Consider the following 13,700-nt stretch of genomic DNA (forward strand, 5'->3'; position numbering starts at 1 on the left):
GCTCGAGCGGACTATACGTATATCAGATCTTGACTATGTCATTTTAAGTCACTTTTTCGACCTACTCTCTCTCTCTAACTTTTCAAAACCCTCATTTAAGAACTCCTCTCTCTAGAATACAACTTCCCTCTAAGAAATCATCTAGTTTGAGTGATCTTCTACTATAGTTCCTTCGCATAAAGTGTAGAGCTTGGTGTGGGCTACATTTGGATCCGAAAATCTTTGAGTTTGGAGTATTTTGAGTTTTCATCACCTTCTCCATTTGGTCTCGTCATTTGAGGTAGGGATAACCTACTCCTCTCTATGAGTTTTGACATAAATATTGTGTATTTTGGATAGATGGGGTTGTTTGGTGATTTTGGGAAAGTTAGGGTTTGTTGTAGAGTTTTAAAAAGGGGGTTTTCAAATGTTAAACTCCATGCGTATGAGAGGTCTTGGAAAATGGTATTATTGTTGTTTAATTGATGAAATTGAACCTTAGGGTTGATATTTGAAAGAGGGGGGGAAATGTCCTAATTAATGTGATAAATTAATTAGTATAATTAATTTTGGGGAAATATGAAATTGAGTTGGAAACTATGAAATTGGGAAATTATGAGATTGAATGGTATAGTTGGATTAATTAATCACTCACCCATGAAAATGTTGAGATTTTATCTGTTTGATAAATTTATTATCTGTTTAGAGATAACTGCTTTGGGCTATTGGTAGAGGATAGTCTTGGTTGTTGTAGACAGTGTATATTGATTAGGGAAAACTGAAACTAATCATGTGGAATATGTCATTGAATATGACGGTTGGAATAATATATCGAATATGTGTATTGATTGATCATTGTATATGATATTTGTTAAATACATTGTATATGTATGTTGTTTGGGAGGAGATAGGGGATGTACTCCATGGTTTGAGAGGAGATAGGGAATGGACTCGCAAACCTGTTTGGGAGGAGATAGGGGATAGACTCCATTGATAACTAAGTTGGCCGGAGTGTCCAGGGTGAAAGTCCCGAAATTCTAATTGCATTTGCATAACGTAGATAATTGAAGTATTGGAAGTGTTTTTGACATGAGTTGTAGTCTCATTTGAATTGTGAATAAATGAAGTGTTTTAATATGGGATGTAGTCTCATTTAATTGTTTGGCCAGGTTCTGAGCCATGTTTATGAATTGAATTGGTTAAGTAAAGGAAAGTGGAATGAAACATGTACATATTTGTCATGGAACTGGATTGTGTTATAAGTTGGTTTATAAGTTTTAACCATTTATCGAATGCTAATATTTTAGTTATTGTTCATAATTGGTTTAGTATATCTCTACTGGGCATTGGCTCACCCTATATGGGACATCATTTTCAAGTTCAGGTGACATGCCACCTCCAAGGACGTAGCTTGGGAGGCCTTAAGGCTGAGGGATCTTTTTGTGGTTATTGTTATTACATGTATATCAAGCCAATGGCTTATTTTGTGTAAAGAGTTAGAACTCTACTCTTATTAAACCCAAGTGTTGACTTGGAAAGTTGTAAGCCTATAGGGCATTTACTTTTGTTGTCAACATGTAATACTTTTGTACTTAATACTCTGATGAATGGAAATATGCTTTATTCTCGTATGTCTATGGTTATCTTGAATGTTGGGTTTATGTATTATTTTGAGAGCGTTACAAGCTGTTCGTGTTGCCCGCTATCTGTGTAATAACCCTCACCACTGATTACTGGTTAACCACCGATTACTGCTAAACTGAGACGGATTATGATAAGTAAATGAATCGACTGAAATACTGAACTGACTGATTGAATATGTTAGTTAAATTGCATGTCTATCTGTTCGAATCGCTAGATTATCTGTTTATGTTTTATGTTTAAACTGCGAATTGAAGGCCTTATCGGCGGCCGAATCTGAAATTGATTGATGTTCTGTACTAGTTAGAATTAATGTGATTCTATGGCATAATTATCTGAAATGTGATTTGGTATGATTGAATTAGATTAAAATGAGCTAAATTACACAAGTTAGGTTTATTAACAACCTTACCGTTGAGTGGGCCACTTAGCCAACACATATTGAAGCCTTATTGCATTCAAACAAGGCATATGTTCAGCCATTCTTGAGCCCTCAACCGACCAAGAAAGAGAGAGTGAGAGAATTGAGTTGTTCATCTTGAATTTTGCTTGGAAACTTGAAGAAATTGTTAGAGAATTGTCAAATTGAGCTCCTAGACCTTGAATACAAGACTTAAGGTAGAACATCCACCTTCTTGAACTTGTATTTAGGATTGTTCTTGCTTGGTTCTTGGTCTATTGAAGTTTAGAGTCTAGAATTAGCTTTAAATTGTTGAATTGAAGCTCATTCCATGCATGCATGCCTATATTGATGAAATTAAAGTTATTTTCATGGAAGATTGTTACATGCATGTTCATGTTAATGTTAAGGACCATGAATTCATCATGTTTCGAAAGAATTGGCTCATTGGAGCAAGTATTTGAAGCTTGGAATTTGTTTAAACTCATGCATGTCATGTTTGAATCATGTTCATGAAGTTTGGTTTGAAATTGGATTTAATTGAACTACCTTTGGGCTTTGATTTCTCAAATTGATCTTGGAAACATATTATATTATGAGTTTTGAATTGTTTCCAGAAAATTAGCCCAAAAGGATCGGATTTGATGCTTTGAAAGTTGAATTTGAGCTTGAGGTTCAACTCTGGAAATTTCAGATTTTGAACTCACGCTCGAGCGGGGTGACTGGCGCTCGAGCGTGAAATTCGTGCTCCCAGCACTTTGCATTGTTTTACAGTCCGCTCGAGCGGAGGAATTGACGCTCGAGCGGGACCTTGTGTCTTACGCTCGAGCGGGTGTCGAGCGCCCAATCGAGCGTGATTTTCGCACATCCAGCACTTTTGACTGTTTTGCAGTACACTCGAGGGGTTAATTATACGCTTGAGCGGAAACCTTTGTCTACATGTCCGCTTGAGCGGGGAAACCCACGCTCGAGCGGGACCTCTGTTTTCTGAAAATTCTGAAAATGTTTTCAAAGTGCATCTTTGCATCCTCATTCTATCCTAGGCATTCTTAGGCCTAGTTTAAGGCATTTTAGTGAGGATATAGAGGTAGAACTACACCGAGTCTTAGTAGGGGCTAAATCTTTGCTTCCCGAATATGAACTTAGTGTGTGTTCATCCTGTAAATTGTGTAGGGTTGGCATCTGAGGACGCGCTCTAGCTTAACTGTAGCCCAGAACTCTGTGAGTAACAACTGTGTAAAGATATGTTCAAATATGAATATTTCTAACTGTTTAACTGAACTGCTTTCTGAATCGATACCGTTAACTGAATGAATGTATGTCCTCTATTCTGAACTGTATTGTGGCATCCATGGCAACTACTGTTTACTGTTACTGCTACTGTTACAGAGATCTCTGTCAGTTCCTATCTTGGAACTTCTGTTTACTATTATGATGGCCATCATTGACTGTTCGGTCTTTCAAGACCTACTGTTTACTGTACTGCTATGCTAATGGGTGTACCATATATGACTGTTATGACTGAATGATTGAAATACTGAATCAATTGACTGTTTTCAATACTGAAAGGACATTCATCCTTAACCTCTTTACGCATTATGTTATTCACTAGGCTTTAGCTCACTGCTCATATATATATGTAGGTGTTCCGGCACCGGACCGCTGCTAGGGGCGTCAGGCTAGCACTGTTTTGTCAGGCCAACCTTTGTGCCTCACGTTGAGGTTCCAGAACTGTTCAAGCTACGACTTTGGGGTGTTCTAGCTTCCCCCATCTGTTTTGTAAACTGTATAGACTGTTACTGTACTGTTTTAATAGGGATTAAGTCCCTGCCCTGAATGAATATAAATGTTGTACCTACTATTCTGTACTGTTTGTATATGTATATGTATGAAAAGTCTTTTTGCATACAAACTGTCACAGCTCATTGGACATTGTTTAATTACTGTTTTGGCTTCTGCCAGCCCCTGTATTCTGTATTACTGTATTACTGTTAAGCAGGCCTTCGGTAATCTCGGATTACTGGCCGGTTACGGTGCTAAACCCATAGGGGCAGGTTTGGGTCGTGACAATCTGATTAACAGATCACCATCCGTTCCACTGAATTTTCAGATTCCAGAAGAAATATGGTATGGAATGGAGATTTCTTACTCTCACTTGAGAGTGTTTAGGTGCAAAGCATTTGTACATGTATCCAAAGAGCACAGACAAAAGCTAGATGATAAAGCTACTTCATGCATCTTTATTGGCTATGGAGATGAAGAATTTAGATACAGATTATGGGATTTGAAAAATAAGAAGGTCATTCGAAGTCGAGATGTGGTGTTTTAAGAAAGCCAAACCTTAGAAGACTTTGGGCAACCAGCCAAACCCAAAGTTGATCATGTTTTAGAAATTATTCCCAATCCTACACCATCACAGCATGCCACTGATGAAGAAGAGCTACCGTAGCATGCAACCAATGATGTAAAGTTACAGGATGGATTTCCAAAAGAAGAAGGTCTAGAAGTAGAGGGTGTTGAGCAGGGGGAGCCACAACTACCTCTGCCAGAGACTGTTGGTCCACAATTCGAAGATCAACAAAAGAGCCTAAGCCATCGTCCAAATACCGTGCTTCTGAGTATATTTTGCTTACTAATGAGGGGGAGTCAGAAAGTTTTCAAGAAGCTCAGAATCATAAGGAGAAGAGTAGCTAGCAGTAAACTATGCAAGAGGAGATGCAATCCTTGTAGAAGAATAAGACTTATGATTTGGTCAAACTTCCCCAGGGTTGCAAAGCATTGTAGGACAAATGGGTGTTCAAGTTGAAAAAAGATGGCAGTGGGAAGCTAGTCAAGTATAAGGCCCAATTGGTTGTCAAAGGTTTTGGGCTGAAGAAAGGTATTGATTTTGATGAAATCTTCTCGCCAGTTGTGAAAATGTCATCCATTTGAGTAGTTTTGGGACTAGCGGCCAATTTGAATTTGGAACTTGACCAGATAGATGAGAAGATGGCATTTCTCCATGGTGATCTGAAGGAAGAAATTTACATGGAGCAGCCAGAAGGTTTTGAAGTCAAAGAGAAAGAAAACTTAGTCTGCAAATTGAAGAAGAGTCTCTACAGCCTCAAACAAGCGCCGAGACAGTGGTACAAGAAGTTTGACTCATTTATGTTGGGTCACAAGCACAAAAGAACTGTTGCAGACCAGTGTGTTTATGTCAGGAAATTTCCTAGTGGAAACTTCATCCTACTCATGCTCTATGCTAATCGTTGGATAGGATGCCACAACAATCAAATCACTGAAGAAGGAGTTATCACAGTCCTTTGACATGAAGGACCTAGGCCCTACACAAAACATTTTGGGTATGGAAATTATACGTGATAGGAAAGCCAAGAAGTTATGGCTGTCACAAGAGAAGTACGTTGAACAGATGATTGAGAAGTTCAACATGAAAGATGCTAAGGCAGTCAGTACTCCGCTGGCTAATCATTTCAAGCTAAGCAAGAGTTCTTGTCCCTCCTCTACAAAATAAAGAGAAGAGATGGAGGATATTCCCTACTCATTCGCCGTAGGGAGTTTGATGTATGCAATGGTGTCCACCCGACCAGATATTGCTCATGCTGTTGAAGTTGTAAGCAGATTCCTTTCCAATCCAGGGAAAGAACATTGGGAAGTAGTCAAGTGGATTCTGAGGTACCTTAAGGGTACAACAAAAATGTGTTTATGCTTTAATGATGCTAAACCAGTCTTGGAAGGCTATACGGATTCAGATATGGCGGGAGATCTTGATGGTAGAAAATCTACATCAGGATTTCAATTCACTTTCGCAGAGGGAGCTGTGTCTTGGCAATCCAAGCTACAAAAGTGTATTGCTTTATCCACAACCAAGGCAGAATATATTGCCGCAGTGGAAGCTAGGAAAGAGATGTTGTGGTTGAAGTGGTTTCTCCAAGAGTTGGGATTAAAGCAAGAAAAGTTCACGGTACATTGTGATAGCTAGAGTGCCATAGACCTGAGCAAGAATTCAATGTACCATTCTCGCACAAAGCACATTGATGTTTGGCATCATTGGATACGCGAAGTGATGGAAAAGTAGTTATTGGAATTGGTCAAGATCCACACAGATAAGAATCTGGCTGACATGCTTACAAAGATGGTCTCGAGAGACAAACTCGAAATTTGCGGAGACATTGCAGGGATGGACTTCAAGTGAGAAGTCAGTCATGCATGTGGGTATGGAGGGATAGAATTGTTAGCTCTAACCCCATGTATGTAGAGGAGAGAGTCAAGGAAGAATGGCGTAAGAAGACCTTCACCACAAGTGAAAGTCTGAGCTGGGCATCTGAAAAACTCTTCCTTCTCCTCACGTTGTTGCCTTTGTTGATTCTCACCATTAACCATTAAAGAAGATAGAATTTTTGGGTGGGATTTGCCTCTCTCTCTCTCTCTCTCTCTCTCTCTCTCTCTCTCTTTGTGTATAAATAGAGACGAGAGGGAGAGGGTGATTTGTATCAGAAAAAAAAGAGAGTTGTGAGAAATGTATGAGAGCTCTGAGTTGAGTAGAGAGAGTAAGATACTCCTTCTTCTCCGTTTTGTATTTTTTGCTCTGTTTTAGTGAAAATTTTCATTTCTGCTCCGTGGACGTAGGGATTGGGCCGAACTACGTAAATATTGTGTTCTCTGTGTGTGTGATTTATTTTATGGGTGTGTTTGATCCTAACAACCAGCTCGTTCATTCAACTTTCAAACAAAAGCTCTTCTCTTTCTAAAACCCGCATGGACGTAAAACTTATGGAAAGGGTTTTATTGTTACTAGTTTGATCCAACACCCTTCCTCCTCCATCACCCATATATCAATACTACATTCCAAAATCGCATAAGTTTGACAAAAGAACAAACCAATAGAATCATTGTACAATGAAAGAGACCCCAATTTCTGTTCAGGATTAGCTGGCACTTTTATCTCTCTAAACTCCTCTAGCCTCATGTCAAATGAAAGGATCCCATATCTACTATCATCACCTACAAAACACAACCAATAATATGCTCCATTTATGCATGTCGCACACAAAGAATTATAGATGAAATGGCCTGTAGGTATTGTAAGAAGATCAAAAATGTCTCCACAAATCTTTACCTAGAGTGTATAGTGCAACAACATAATAAGGATAATCTATGTCATCACCTGATACATCACCAATCCTTTCAACAAAGTTGCGAATCCAAATAATCTTGTAATCCCTAGTCAACGGGTCCAACCCAAATCCAACTACATTTACAACAGCATGAAAATTCGGTGGAAAAATTGGCTCAAGTATATGGAAGAGTCTAAACTCTCTCATAGCAAGGTTCCACAGAGCCATATGGTTGCCATCACTATACCCATAAGTGTATACCAAAAATATGCCGTCAATGGGGCCAACAACATGTCGCATAGGATCTGGGATCTGTAAATGATCAAAATTTTCATGTAAAGGCGGTATGCCAACAAGTGCTTCATTAGGGAAAAGAGCGATAGCATATCTATCAATATCGGAAACATAATAATGAACAAGGAGACGAACATTATTGTTTTCCTGGTTAAAGTGCTTGCTAATGATATCAAGGCTTTTAATTAGAGTGTACTAGTACTTACAGACACATTTGAATCGCAACAGGGATTTCACGGGTAGCCTTGAGAGTATCTCATTCACAACATCTTCAGGTAAATTTCGATCCCTGTTGCTCAACATTTTACCATCTCTGTTGTCAAGAGCCTTATTTTTCTGATGACACAAAAATAAACAAAACAAACATGTTACTGATTTTAGTGGAGTAAAAAAGGACAAAAGGAAATCTTGTAATGCTCACCAATTGCAACAACCTCAATTGCAAAAAAGATATTGATAATGATTCATTTCCTTAATACACCAAATAATATAAAAATAAAAATAGGTTGATGTATCGTATGTGATTTTGAGTCAATAAATCAAAAAAAATATATAATTTTATAACATCAAACAATCATTTATCACGATGATCACAGTTGTTGTGCGACAATTTACCTGCATTGCACGATCGAACCTGTTCTGCACGTCATGCATTAATTTGAAACTGGTTTTAGAAAGAGAAAATAGTGTTCATATGTTCTTGAAGAAAAAGTCTTGTTTTGATCCGAAAGTTTGCATTGAGAATCATGTTTTTGTGTTTGTTTCCGCAAGAACTTCAAGTATGGGTACCCAGGTCCATGTTTTCGAACTCGTAGCATGAAAATCCCAGATTTCGTGATAACAGGTTGTGATTGAGCATTCATATTTTTCATGTTTTTCATGCTCATGTTCTTCATGTTCATCAACAGAGGGAAACCCAGATTTTTCCCGACCTCTTTTCCTTGAATGTGGCCCTCGGGAACACACCTCAGCGAAGAGGTGTGGAACCTCGGCCTAGGCCTGGTTGGTGCCCAGTATGTTTTTCCGAGATCATTTGTATACATATGAAGCTTGTTTGGAAGTGTATTCAATAGGCCTTACCCTGTGTTGTAGGACTTGGGCTTGTCTCGACCCCGACGTTTGAAGAACTAAGTGAGTGGTATTTTTAATAAAGCTACGTTATCATGTTTCGATAAACTTTGCTTTGCCTTGTTTTGAAAAGTATTTGATTTCGCATGAATGACTATCCCTATTTGTATATCAAGCACTATCTTGTTTTGATGACATTTCTTGAAAGTCCTTAGTGCCAGGGGACTATAATGCAACTGCACTCTTGTCTTGAAAGTCCTTAGTGCCAGGGGACTATAATGCAACTGCACCCTTGTCTTGGAATGTCATCGCCCCATGTATTATGTAGATGTTATTAACATCCAAGGAACTTGAAAGATCGGTAAACGAACTTGATTTTCCCCCTTGATTGTAAAGTATGCTATGTATTGCTTTGGAAGAGATCTTGGATATCAATCATGCAAAACCTTTATTTCTAATATCATTCACTGAGTATCCAAGTTCACCCTCTCTATATATATGTAGGTGATGAGCAAGAAGGCAATGAGGCCTAGACGTGTTGCCGATATGTTATTGGGTGCATTGCCGACATGTTTTGGGATTCACATTTTGTACCATCTTGAAGATCATGCTTCTTAACTTATATTTCATGTGTATTTGTATATGTCGGCTTGAGAAGCCTTTTGGTCAAGATGTATTTTGTATCTCATTTCCTTATTGTATCTAAGTTGTAAGACTTTGTAAAGATGTATGTCACTTCATTGGACTTATGCACGGCTCTCATGGACTACATAGATTCAGTGTATATTGCTTCCGCACTTGTAAGCCCCATATTTTATACTCTGATTGTGTGTGATCCTTGTAAGTTGGCCTTCGGTAATCTCGGATTACTGGCCATCACAGCACCATTCTACTAGGGGCGGTTTGGGGTCGTGACAGATTGGTATCAGAGCACAGGATCCTTATAGTACGTTAATCACACACCTTGAGTCCTAAAGAGCCTAGGATTTCCCTGAGAATGATGTTAGGATCGCATCATATTGCTTGCTACTTGACTATGTGTGCATCATTTCGGCATGGACATTTGTTACTTGTATACGTATTATCTGTTCAGTTGTTTTAAAGTCACATTTTACATCCTCCTAGCATCATGAGGAGAGGTAGACCTCCAGTTGGCCGAGATCATTCAGAAGATAGATTGGAGAGACTGGAAAGGTTAGTCGAAGGCTTGGTTCGTGAGCAGAGACAACCTAGGCCACAGGATACTGGTACCACTTCCACGCAGGCCGAGCAGACGAATGGCCGATGTACAACTCCACCTCCTCCAGTGCCACAAGTGCCTCTACAGCAAGCTTTGTATGGAAACGACACGATAACCCTAATCAGAGAGTTCAAGAAAATGAAACCGCCGAGATTTCAAGGAGGTATAGAACTAATGAAAGCCGAGGCATGGGTTTTAGAGATGGAGAAGTTGTTTGAAATCTTCCCCAGTACAGACGCCCAGAAGGTATCTTTGGCAGCATTCACATTAGACGACGACGCTCGTAGGTGGTGGATGATGGTCCGAAAAAGTAATTCGGGTTTGACTTGGGCCAGATTTTTGGAGTTGTTCTACAACAAGCATTTCCCCCTTAGCGTCCGAGATCGAAAGACCACGGAGTTCCAAAATCTGATACAAGGGAACAAGACAGTGGCAGAATACGACCGTGCCTTTACTGAACTGGCGTGATATGCGCCTCACATGGTTGACGACGAATACCGAAAGGCGAGGAAGTTCGAAAGTGGGTTGCGTGGATCGATACAAGATCGGGTCAACATGCTCAATATGCCGACATACACCGGAGTACTGGACAAGGCCATCCTGGCTGAAGCTAACTTGAATCGATACCAGGGTTCAGGTGAGAGTCAGAGGAAGTGACAGAATTATGATAATCGCCGAGTTCCGTTCAATGCCAAGAAGAAGATGAATATGGACAGTTCCAGGAACTCAAATCAGGAAGGTAATGCTAAGCCGACGTGTGCGAGTTGTGGAAAGCTACATTTCGGGGTCTGTCGTTGGGCAACAGGGGCTTGCTACGAGTGTGGCGAGATAGGTCATCGTGTGAAGGACTGCCCGAAAGCAAAGGCTGACGACGGAAAAAGGAATGGAAGCACCTCGGGCCCTGCACAGAAGAACAACGTCGGGAGGATACAGGCGAGGCAGGGCAGAGTTTTTGCATTAGTACCAGGAGACGCCCAGAGTGCTGAGGCGGTAGTGTCAGGTACCCTTCCAATTTGTTCTCAAGATGCATACGTATTGATTGATTCGGGTTCTACGCATTCATTTGTGTCTGCTATATTCGCCGAGAAGTTGAATAGGAAATTAGAGCCCCTTGATTATGTATTATCTGTGTCTACTCCATCTGGGAGAAATATGATTGTTGCATCCATTTATAGGGCGTGTATTGTTGTGATTGAGGGTGTAGAGTTGTTAGTTGATTTGATGCCATTAAGCATGACCCACTTCGATGTCATATTGGGAATGGATTGGTTAGTAGCGAATCATGCATCCATTAATTGTGTTACTAAGAGCGTCACATTGAAGACCCCAAGCCAAGCCGAGGTCATTTTCCAGGGTAAAGGAGTAGTACCCCCACCTTACTTAATCTCATCCATGAAAGCCTATGAGTTGATCCAAAAAGGATGTCAGGGTTATTTGTGCAGTATACTAAGTGATTTGAATGGAAGTGTTGAGTTAGCCGACATACCCGTTGTTAAGGAATTCCCCGACGTCTTTCCAAATGAGTTGCCTGGCCACTTAGTCGATAGGGAAATAGAGTTTACTGTGGACATCCTGTCGGGAACACAACCTATCTCCAAAACACCCTATAGGATGGCCCCAGCCGAACTTAGAGAACTGAAATTGCAATTACAAGAATTGTTGGATAAAGGATTTATTAGACCGAGCACTTCACCGTGGGGAGCACCCGTTCTATTTGTTAAGAAAAAGGATGGCACACTTCGCCTTTGCATTGACTATAGAGAACTTAATAAGGTGACCATTAAGAACAAGTACCCATTGCCTAGGATCGATGATTTGCTTGATCAACTACGAGGAGCACGAGTCTTTTCCAAGATTGACCTTAGGTCGGGCTACCATCAGTTGAAGGTTAAAGTCGAGGACATTGAGAAAACTGCTTTTCGGACAAGATATGGCCACTACGAATTTTTGGTAATGCCCTTCGGAGTGACCAATGCCCCAACAGCATTCATGGACTTGATGAACAGAGTCTTTAAGCCGTGTCTAGATGAGTTCGTAATTATTTTTATTGACGACATATTGATCTATTCCGAGAGTACGAGTGAGCACGAGAATCATCTGAGACTTGCCCTGCAAATCTTGAGAGATAGGAAGTTGTACGCCAAGTTAAGTAAATGCGAGTTTTGGCTTTCCAGCATTTCATTTTTAGGGCATGTGATTAATGAAGAGGGTATATCAGTTGACCCCAGTAAGATTGAAGCCATTGTGAATTGGCCGACGCCGACCAACGTGTCCGAGGTTCGTAGTTTTCTGGGCTTGGCAGGTTATTACAGAAAGTTTGTAAAGGACTTCTCGAGGATTGCAGTACCATTGACACAACTAACTAAGAAGGGAGCAGCATATGAATGGACCAATGATAGAGAATCAGCCTTCCAGGAGTTGAAGATGAGGTTAGTTACAGCACCAGTTCTTGTACTACCATCAGGTAATGAGGAATTTCAGATTTACAGTGATGCTTCACATAAGGGTTTGGGTTGCGTGTTAATGCAAGAAGGTAAAGTCATAGCATACGCGTTTCATCGGTTGAAGCCCAATGAAAAGAACTATCCTACCCATGATTTGGAGCTGGCTGCCATGGTTTTTGCTTTGAAGATATGACGTCATTACTTGTATGGAACTTCTTGCCAAGTTTTCACAGACCACAAGAGTCTAAAGTACTTGTTCACTCAAAAAGAGTTAAATATGAGGCAGAGAAGATGGCTTGAGCTATTGAAGGACTATGACATGCAGATTCAGTATCATCCAGGTAAGGCAAACTCCATAGCCGACGCATTGAGTAGGAAGTTAGTTGGAAGTTTAGCATGCCTGACAACGATTTCAGTGGAACCGACCATTATTGAGGAAGTGAAGACCAGACAGATAGAGGATAAATTCCTCAAGAAGGTAATTGATGAATTCGTCACCAAGCCGAGGCCAGGATACACCATTGAAAATCAAGTGCTTAAGTTTGAAGGAAGATTGTGCGTGGCCGACGTGCCAGAGTTGAAAAGGAAGATTTTGCAAGAGGCCCATAACTCCAAGTTTGCCATTCATCCAGGGAGCACCAAGATGTATCAGGATGTAAAGCGGACTTTTTGGTGGCCAAACATGAAAAGAGAGATAGCCGAGTTTGTATTTTAGTGTCTGTGTTGTCAGCAAGTGAAGGCAGAACACCAGAGACCGGCAGGACTTCTTCAACCCTTGTCAATTCCTGAGTGGAAATGGGAACACATCTCCATGGATTTCGTGGTAGGTTTGCCGAGGATGCAAAAAGGTATGAACTCAATTTGGGTTATAGTTGATAGATTTACTAAGTCAGCACACTTTTTGCCTGTCAAGACTACATTCAATGCCGACCGACTTGCTGAATTGTATATGAATGAGATCGTTAGGCTTCATGGCGTGCCAATGTCCATTGTGTCAGACCGAGATCCGAAGTTCGTTTCTAGATTTTGGCAGAGTTTACAAGGAGCCTTGGGAACCGAGCTGAGATTTAGCACAGCCTTTCACCCCCAGACCGACGGGCAAACAAAAAGAACGATTCAGACACTCGAAGATATGCTCAGACTGTGTGTGTTGGATTTCCAGGGAAGTTGGGAATCGCATTTGCCATTAGTGGAGTTCGCGTACAACAACAGTTACCAAGCCAGCATTGGCATGGCGCCGTATGAAGCTTTATATGGAAGGGAATGCAGATCGCCGATATGTTGGACTGAAGTAGGAGACAAAGCTCTAATTGGCCCCGAGTTGGTTCAAATGACAACTGAAAAGATTAAACTCATTCATCAGAGGATTAAAACCGCACAGAGTCGACAGAAGAGTTATGCCGACCAGAGAAGGAGGGAGTTAGAATTTAAAATTGGGGATCATGTATTTTTGAAGGTCTCGCCGATGACAGGAGTTTCGAGATTTGGGAAGAAGGGTAAACTTGCACCCCGATATATTG

General features: G+C 40.6%; 1 protein-coding gene across 1 annotated transcript; it reads right to left on the minus strand.

Annotated features, from left to right (window-relative positions):
* Window positions 1-6,220: 6,220 nt before the first annotated feature.
* LOC145803483 (putative F-box protein At1g32420) lies at window positions 6,221-8,082 on the minus strand. The gene is made up of 5 exons (XM_082896764.1): window positions 8,044-8,082; window positions 7,631-7,764; window positions 7,137-7,522; window positions 6,829-7,021; window positions 6,221-6,374 (listed from the first exon to the last, which is right to left on the minus strand). Exons 1-5 carry the CDS (start codon window positions 8,080-8,082, stop codon window positions 6,221-6,223), a joined length of 906 nt encoding a protein of 301 aa, XP_082752890.1.
* Between the last annotated feature and the right edge of the window lie 5,618 nt (window positions 8,083-13,700).

The sequence above is a fragment of the Camellia sinensis genome, chromosome 12 (assembly GCF_055761805.1).
Source record: "Camellia sinensis isolate YWXY chromosome 12, ASM5576180v1, whole genome shotgun sequence".
Lineage (NCBI taxonomy): Eukaryota > Viridiplantae > Streptophyta > Magnoliopsida > Ericales > Theaceae > Camellia > Camellia sinensis.

Coding starts and splice junctions, on each gene's coding strand:
- LOC145803483 (XM_082896764.1), bottom strand. CDS start 8,082: ATGCATGACGTGCAGAACAGGTTCGATCGTGCAATGCAG. Junction 7,523..7,630: donor CGATTCAAATGTGTCTGTAA/GTACTAGTACAC, acceptor CGATATTGATAG/ATATGCTATCGCTCTTTTCC. Junction 7,022..7,136: donor TGTTGCACTATACACTCTAG/GTAAAGATTTGT, acceptor TGTGTTTTGTAG/GTGATGATAGTAGATATGGG.